The sequence below is a fragment of the Fukomys damarensis genome, unplaced genomic scaffold, assembly GCF_012274545.1.
Source record: "Fukomys damarensis isolate Sample0158 unplaced genomic scaffold, DMR_v1.0_HiC HiC_scaffold_12, whole genome shotgun sequence".
NCBI classification, from domain to species: Eukaryota; Metazoa; Chordata; class Mammalia; order Rodentia; family Bathyergidae; genus Fukomys; species Fukomys damarensis.
Genome location: NW_022900924.1, coordinates 17,179,287 through 17,187,326, shown reverse-complemented (window position 1 = coordinate 17,187,326; position 8,040 = coordinate 17,179,287). Strand labels below are relative to the sequence as shown.

At 38.0% G+C, this 8,040-nt stretch overlaps 1 protein-coding gene across 3 annotated transcripts in view; it reads left to right on the top strand.

Moving 5' to 3' along the window:
- Rad9b (RAD9 checkpoint clamp component B) overlaps positions 1-8,040 on the top strand; it is a 33,604-nt gene that overhangs the window by 14,837 nt on the left and 10,727 nt on the right. Inside the window, exons 7-9 of one of the 3 annotated variants that reach the window (XM_010604434.2) lie at positions 6,533-6,639; positions 6,727-6,791; positions 7,274-7,396. In XM_010604434.2, coding sequence (XP_010602736.1) covers positions 6,533-6,639; positions 6,727-6,791; positions 7,274-7,396 — 295 coding nt within the window. Of the gene's footprint in view, positions 1-6,529; positions 6,640-6,726; positions 6,792-7,273; positions 7,397-8,040 lie in introns of all 3 variants that reach the window. The other 2 variants (XM_010604433.2, XM_010604435.2) reach the window with 2 other exon arrangements.

The window sequence follows — 8,040 nt, the reverse complement described above, 5'->3', positions numbered from 1 at the left end:
ATATATAATTTTTTTTTTTTGTACCGGGGATCGAATTCAGGACCTTGTGCTTGCAAGGCAGGCAGAGCACCGCTGAGCTAAATCCCCAGCCCTTAGACTCTATGATTTTAAAGTGAAAAGCCAGTTGAACCAAGGCTGACACTGGCTCAGGTGACTTCTGTAATATTTCTTGTATGCCAAGATCTAGTTTAAATAATTTACATTATGAATTAACTTGATCTTTATAATAACTCTGTGGTATAGGTACTGTCGTTGTCTTGTAAAGAAGCTGAAGCACAGAGAAACTGTGTGACCTTCCTGGTGTCACACAGTCCATAAGTGGTGGCTTAGGGTCTGAACACAGATAGCTGGGCTCCCAGGTGAAAGCTTCTAAAGCTGTGTTTTTATTGCTTTCCTCAAGTCTCATGCAGCATTCTTTCTTGGCACACAGCAGTGTATGATCTGGAAAATACATGCTCAGCTAGGGAAAGGGTCTGTTTTCTGTTTCATCGTGTCAACTCTGAACAAAGATGTTCATTTAGTAACCGGTAAACACCGTCCCTCGTGAGTAGATGTCTAATGAGTAGCTATAGTTATGTTGCCTGGGGACCCAACTGTTTTATCTTATAATAGAATTTCCTCTATGCTAGCACAGTGGGTGTGATGTGAGCTGTTTTGTTTGAAATGAATGTATACTTAAGATATTGTTGGGACATTTGAAAAATACATATCACTTAACTTTTATTCTTACTCTGTGTATAATTCATGTCCATGGAAGGAAATGAAGAATATTTTTAAAAGCTTAAGTGAAAAGTTCACCTGAAATCTCACTACCTAGAGATAAGTACTTTAGTAGTTTGGTGTATCTTCTTTATACCTCAGGTCAAACGCAGGAGATTGGTTGAGTGAAGGAAATGTCATGTGTGTATATGTGTAAATATATTCTCCTTGCTCTATGGGGATACATCATGGATGTTTATTGGAGTTGTTTTGTACTGAAAAATCTCAAAATACCAATACATACATACATAATTATAAAAATGTACTTGTTGACATAGAAAAATACCTAGGATATATTATTGGTTATGTTATAAATGGTATGTTCAGTGTGATCATATTTTCACTTAAAATATATACTTTATAAAAGTAGAATTATATATTAGGAAATAAAATTCAACACCTCATTAAGGAAACCAAAAGCCATGACCACGTGGTATTTATTCCAAAATGCAAGACTGGCTCAATATTAGAAAAATGTATGAACATAAAATACTATATTAACAGTTCTAAGAAAAAATGTGCATGGCTATCTCCATAGTTGCTTTAAAAAGAAAAAGACTTAGAACATAACACCTGATCTTGATATAAATCACCAAAGTATATAGGAAGAGGGGCACTTTCCTGACACAGTGAAATCTATGTATTTTACAAATACCTAAAGCCTACATCTTACTTAATAGGAGCACATTAGTATCCTTTCTGGTAAGGTGGAAAACAAAATATGATGTCCCTGCTGGGACAAAATACTCAACCCCCACAGCTTAAAGGAAGGGAGGTTTATTTTGGTTCATAGTTTCAGTCCATGGTCGACTGGCTCCAAGACAGAAACCGGGTGGCAGAGGAACCTGATGGAGGAAAGGGTGCTCAACCCATGCCAGCCAGAGAGCAGAGAGCAAAGAGAGAAGCTGGGGATGAGAATACCCACCCCTTCCGGTGACCCGCCTCCAAGCAGGCCTCACCTCCTCACAGCACCCTCAGCCATGAACTCCTCAATGGACAAGTCTGCTGATGAGTGTAGTGTCCCCACAGTCTAAGCGCCTTCCAAACACATGAGACTTCTGGGGACATTTTATATCTAAATCATAACATAAGAATGCCTTATCTATCTCCATTTCTATTCAGTAATATATTAGTTATTAATTGATGCAATTAGATAAGCCAGAAAAAGTAGCACCATCCTCATCTGCAAATGATACAGCAATACACCTGGAAACCCCAATGACAAAACTCAAACAGTAAAATAATCCAGAGGTAGCAGGATATAACACAAACATAAACAAATCAAATAGTTTTCATGTACATGAATAGCAGTTAAAGGACATAGTAATAGGAAGCCTATTTATAATAGCAACAAAGAAGAATAAATACATTGGAATAAATAAAGTTAATGTAAATCTGTCCATAGTATAGGGTAATATTGATGACTGATTAATGGCCACATCAGAACAGTTGTGAGAATGGGAACTTTTGTTTTGTTTTTGTTTTTGTATCAGGGATCGTCGAACTCAGGTCCTTGCGCTTCTGAGGCAGGTGGCAGAACCACCAAGCTAAATCCCCAGCCCTGGGACCTTTTTTAAAAATTGTGCTGTACGTAGATTGAACTCAGGGCCTTGTGCATGCTAAGCAGGTACTCTCCATGGAGTTGCACTACTAGCTGGAGAACAGGACTTTTAAAATAAAAATTTGCTTAGCTGAAGGGTTTGAAAATAAAGTTTGAGGCCGGGCGTGGTGGCGCACGCCTATAATCCCAGCCCTCGGGAGGCAGAGGCAGGAGGATCACTGCGAGTTCGAGACCAGCCTGGGGCTACATAGTGAGACCCTGTCTCTAAAAGCCAAAAGCCAAAAGCCAAAAAAAAAAAAGAAAAAAAGAAAAGAAAATAGTTTGATTTCCAAAATAGCCCCTACCAGTATATACAATTGTCATTCACAATCCTGGTGTTACAAGATTATGTTAAAGTTACTTTACCATATCGTTGAGTTTTAAAGATATAAATAAAAAAGAAAATATGTGAATCAAAATTGTACTTTAAAAAATTGTATTCATATCAGACCAATTTAGGTAAGAACTCTGGTATTTAACATATGCAGTTGGATTTATGTGAAACATACTTAAGGCAGGCTCTAAGTTGTTACAGAGTTCAAAAGGAAGGTGAAGAGATCATACTGAATTTGTCCTTTGAACAAAGGTACTTTAAAATGGTATACAGATACATTATGGGGAAGGGAGAGCAAGGTAGGAGAAAATGGAATGGGTTTGGGAGACAAAAAACTTCCTTTTCTTTTAAATTCATCATTCTGTTTTTAAAAGCTGCTTTATTGAGCTATAACTCACATACTATTCAATTGATCTATTAAAAGTATACAATTCATTTTTAGTGTATTTAGACTTAGGCAACCATCATCTACTTTAGAATATTTTAGATTATCTAAGCACCCCCCCAAAAAAAGAAACCCCATATCCATTAGCAGTCACTTCCCATTTCCTCCTGACCCCAGCCCTAGATGGCCGCTAGTCCACTTTCTGTCTCCATGGCTTATCTTTTCTGGGACATTTCATATATATGGAATCATACAACATGTGGCCTTTTGCATTTGCCTTCTTTCACTTAGGACAGGATTTTCATTGTTGTTCCATGTTGTAGTGTTTATCAATATGTACTTTGTTTCTTTTTATTGCTGAGTACTATTCCTTTGACTGGATATGCCACATTTTATTTATCCAGTCACCATTTGATAGGCATTTTCACTCTTTCCCTTTTGGGCTCTTAGTAGTAAAGCTGCTAATGCTTGTACATTCGTGTACTACAAGTTTTTTGTGGATGTATATTTTCATTTATCTTGGGCATATATTTAGGAATGAAATTGCTAAGTCCTGCAGTAACACTGTGTTTAGCATTTTGAAAACCTGCCAACCTATTTTCCAATGATGGGTGCACTGTTTTTTGTTTTTCAGTACTAGGGACTAAAGCCAGGAGTTTGCACATACTAGGTAGGCATTCTTCCACTGAGCTATATCCATAGCCCTTTTCATTTTTAAAGACAGGATCATACCAAGTTGCTCAGGCTGGTTTAAACTTTTAATTCTCCTGCCTCATCCTCCAGAGAAGCTGTGGTTATAAGCATTTGGCATCATGCCCAGCTCTGAGTGTATCCTTTCACATCCCACCAGCAGTGATTGAGGGTTCGGATTCTCTGTCCTTCACAGTACTTGCTATTGTCTGCCTTTGGCTTACAGCCACCCTAGTGGGAGTGAAGTAGTGTCTCATTGCGGGTTCATTTGCATTTTCCTAAGGACTAATAATGCCGAGCATCTTTACATGTGCTTATCGGTTATTTCATGTCTTCTTTGGAGAAATGTCTGTTCAAATCCCTTTTCCTTTTTTTCACTTGTCTTTTGATTATTTTATATATATATTATTTGCAAATATTTCCTCCAATTCCATGGGTCATTTGTTTTCTTCCTTCCTCTCTTTTCTTTTCTCCTCCCTCCTTTCCTCTTTCCTTTTTTTTTGTCATACTGAGAATTGACCTTAGGGCCTCATACATGCTGGGCAAGCACTGTACCACTAAGCTATATCTCCAGCCCCTTTAAAAATCTTTAGAAAGATCTCATCCACTTGCACAGGTTGGCCCTGAATTTGTAATCCTCTTGCCTCTCCTGGGTGCTGGGATTACAGGCATGCACCACCATGCCCAGCTTTTTTTTACTTTCTTCATGGCATTCTTTGAAACACAGATTTAAAATTTTTGATGGAGACTAGCTTATCCATTTTTCTTTTGTTGCTTATGCTTTTGATGCATCAGTCACTTTTTTTTTTTATGGTACCGGGGATCAAACTCAGGACCTTGCACTTGCAAGGCAGGTACAGTGCCACTGAGCTAAATCCCCAGAACCCCATCATTCACTTTTTAAATCATAAATGATTGTGTAGCTGAGCATGGTGATTCAGACCTATAATCCCAGCACTATAGAAGGCTGAGGATGGCAAGTTCAAGGTCAGCCTGGGAAAGTTATCAATTTAGCAAGACTCTGTCTCAAAATAAAAAATGGGCTGGGGGTATATAGCTCAGTGTGAAGGCCCTGGGTTAAATCCCCCAATAAAATAAATTAATAAATATGTAATAAAGGGCATAGCATCTGTATATTTGGTTGTCTTAGAATGTTATTTGTAAAGTTTCAAACATCGGTCTACTCTGATAATAAATCCAATTTCAATAATCTCTTATTGACTAGAAGGCATTAGATATACTGGGTGTGGTGGTGCACGCGTGTAATCCCAGTACTTAAGAGGCTGAGGCAGGAAGATTGCTGGAAGTTGCAGGCCAGCCAGCAAGACCCTGTCTCAAACAAACAAGCAAATAAACAAAAGGCATTAAGTACGAAGCTTATCTGTTTGAAAAAACAGAATATTACAAATTGTGAATTATATTTTTAAGGATTATTTTCAACTGTGCCAGAAAGCATAAAACAAAATAATAGTGGTGAGTACGGTTATTCCAATGCTTGTCAAAGCATCAGATGTTTTTTTGTCTTGTCCTTCTGCCACCTTTAATAAGTGTCATACCTCACAGCCCACATGAGTATTCATAGCACCACCACATAGCAGCCACAGAATGGAAAGTCAGATGCCATTAGCTCTCGAATGGAAAAACAAAATGTGTTCTATTTACACAATGGGATATTTCTCTCAGCCATAAAAAAGAGTAAGTACCAGTGTAGGCTGCAGTGTGGGTGCACCTGTGCTGAGGAAAAGAACCCAGAACTGGAAGGCCACATAGTGAATGGTTTCAGAATACCTCAGTCTGTCATGCCGGCTTGGGAGCGGAAGGGCCAGGAAATAAAGCCAACTGCTGACAGGTGTAGGGTTTCTCTCTGAGATGACAAAAACATTCAGTAGATACAGATGATGGTTACACCTTGTGAATATAGTAAAAACCACATCATTGTACATTTAAAATGATGAATGTTGTGGTAAATGAGTTATCTCAATTTAAAATTTTTTGTTTGCTTTTTTAGTCCATGTTTTACAATTTTGTTTAATAGATCCTATTATCTCTTACTCTTTGTTTTGTTAATTTTGGGTGGGAGTTAATTTTTGAAGTTTTTGTTAAAAACAAAATTGAATGTAATATCCTTGTTACATGTAAACTGTGTTTATAGTAGTTCCCTGTAGAACAAATTGGACTTTTTGATATTCTGGTTATTAATTGCTTATAATAAGCCACTCCCAAGATATAGTGGTTTAGAACAGTAATGTATCATCTCTCAGGCTTTTCCCTGGGGCACAGGGGACTTAGCCGGGCGGTTCTCACATGGAGTCCTTCACACAGCTGTGGTTAGTGGTGGGGCAGAATCACCTGAGAGGTAGCAACTGCAGCCACACATGGCTCACAGTTGGTGTGGGGATGTCACTGAGCTGTCACCTCAGTGCCTGCCCATAGGTGGCCTCTCCATGTGCCCTGGACCTCCTGTGGCATGGTGCTGAGTTACAAGAGGGAGCATTGTAGGTGACAGGAAGTGGAGACTGCCAGTTTCTTCACGTGTGGGCCCCAGAACTGGCTGAGGTCACCTTGCCACACCCTATCGGCCAGAGCAGTCACAGAAGCCCACGCAGATTTGACAGGAGGGGGCCCAGACCCCGGCTCTCCATGAAAGACTCTGAGAGAACTTGTGAGATTTTAACATCCTACTTAGGATTGTATTTTTGCATTTAATTTTTAAAGATACCTCTGGGAGTAATTTTATTTTTTATTTTCCTATAACATTTAGCAGATCTGACCAATTCTGTGTACAGTGAGATACTTGTTGGCCCAGATGAGTTTGACTTCTTTCAGGTTGGATTGGACACTGAAGTAACATTTTGCTGTAAAGAATTGAAGGTAAATACATAGTGGTATCAAATTCAAATTTTTACCAGTAGTTTTTAATAAAGACTTTTAAGTTGTTTTCTCCGTTTCTTCCTTCAGGGGATGCTGATATTTTCAGAAGCTACACATGTTCCTATGTCCATTCATTTTGATTTTCCTGGGAAGTAGGTCCTTGGCAACGGTTCTGAGTTTCTCTTTGTTCTAGATAATGAAAATCTGGGTGTGTGTGAAATTCACACATTTCAGGAATTCCTTAACCTTACTAGCAACATTTATCAAACTAAAATTTTGAAAAGATGCTATAACATGGCATTTTTAAATTGGTAACTTGATTGAGAAAGATACATTGTTCTGCAGAATGAAACATTTATAAATTTCTAATTAGAAAATTATAATGGCTTAAGCAAGTTAAGTCCTCTATAGAACTGTGATACTCTATTGTGTTCTAGAACTAAAATTTTTAATTGGATCTGATGATTTCTAAAAGCCCGTTTAGCTCTTAGGAATGTATTAATTTAAGACAACACAAAAAAAGACCTCTACTAGTACTGTTCCTTTTACTCTAGAGTTATGTATCATTTTCCAGTGTGACCCTAATGTCTGCCAGAAAACGAGTGTCACTTTTGCTCTGACTCTGCCTTCTTAGACCCCTGGCTCTGAGTATTGTTGATATGCTACTGGAGGCTAACTTCATTTTGGCTACTTTAACTGATGTCCCAAGCAGGGCACGTTTCCCTCAATCACTGTGTCTTTCCCCAGCAGGAAAAAGGTAAGGCTATGTCTTAACTTTGGTATTGGTTGGGAAAGCCACTCCCACCTTATTGTGAAACATTCCAATTCACTTAGGAAATAACTGAGTAACAAAATGTTATTATCAGAAATTTTGACTGAATCTAAAAGAGTTGTGGAGACCAAATTGTCACATGAAAACTTCACTACTCGTGTGTCAGATATTTGCTTTTTCTCTTCTAACCAGAATCTAACAGAACAATCTGGTTTATCTTTGTTTTTACTCAGAACGCATTTTCACTTTTCAGTTGTTTTTAAAGAGTGATAGAGTGTTAAGTTTCACAGGAAAGTCTGTGTTCCTTACCTAGAACTCCTTCTCAGACATAGGTCAGCCATTATTTTTCTTTCTTTCTTTTTTCTTAATTTTTTTTGGGGGTGGGGAAAGTACGCTTTATTGTAAAGTAGCACGAAGTTACTATAGGGAATTTGGAAAATACAAAAAAGTACAAAGAAGAATATAAATCCCATCCATAATTGTATCACCCAGAGATAGCTACTATATTTCTTTTAGATTATTTATTATTATTATTATTATTAGTAGTAGTAGTAGTAGTAGTAGTACCAGGGATCAAACTTGGGACCTTGTGCTTGCAAGGCACGTGGCGGAACCACTGAGCTAAATCC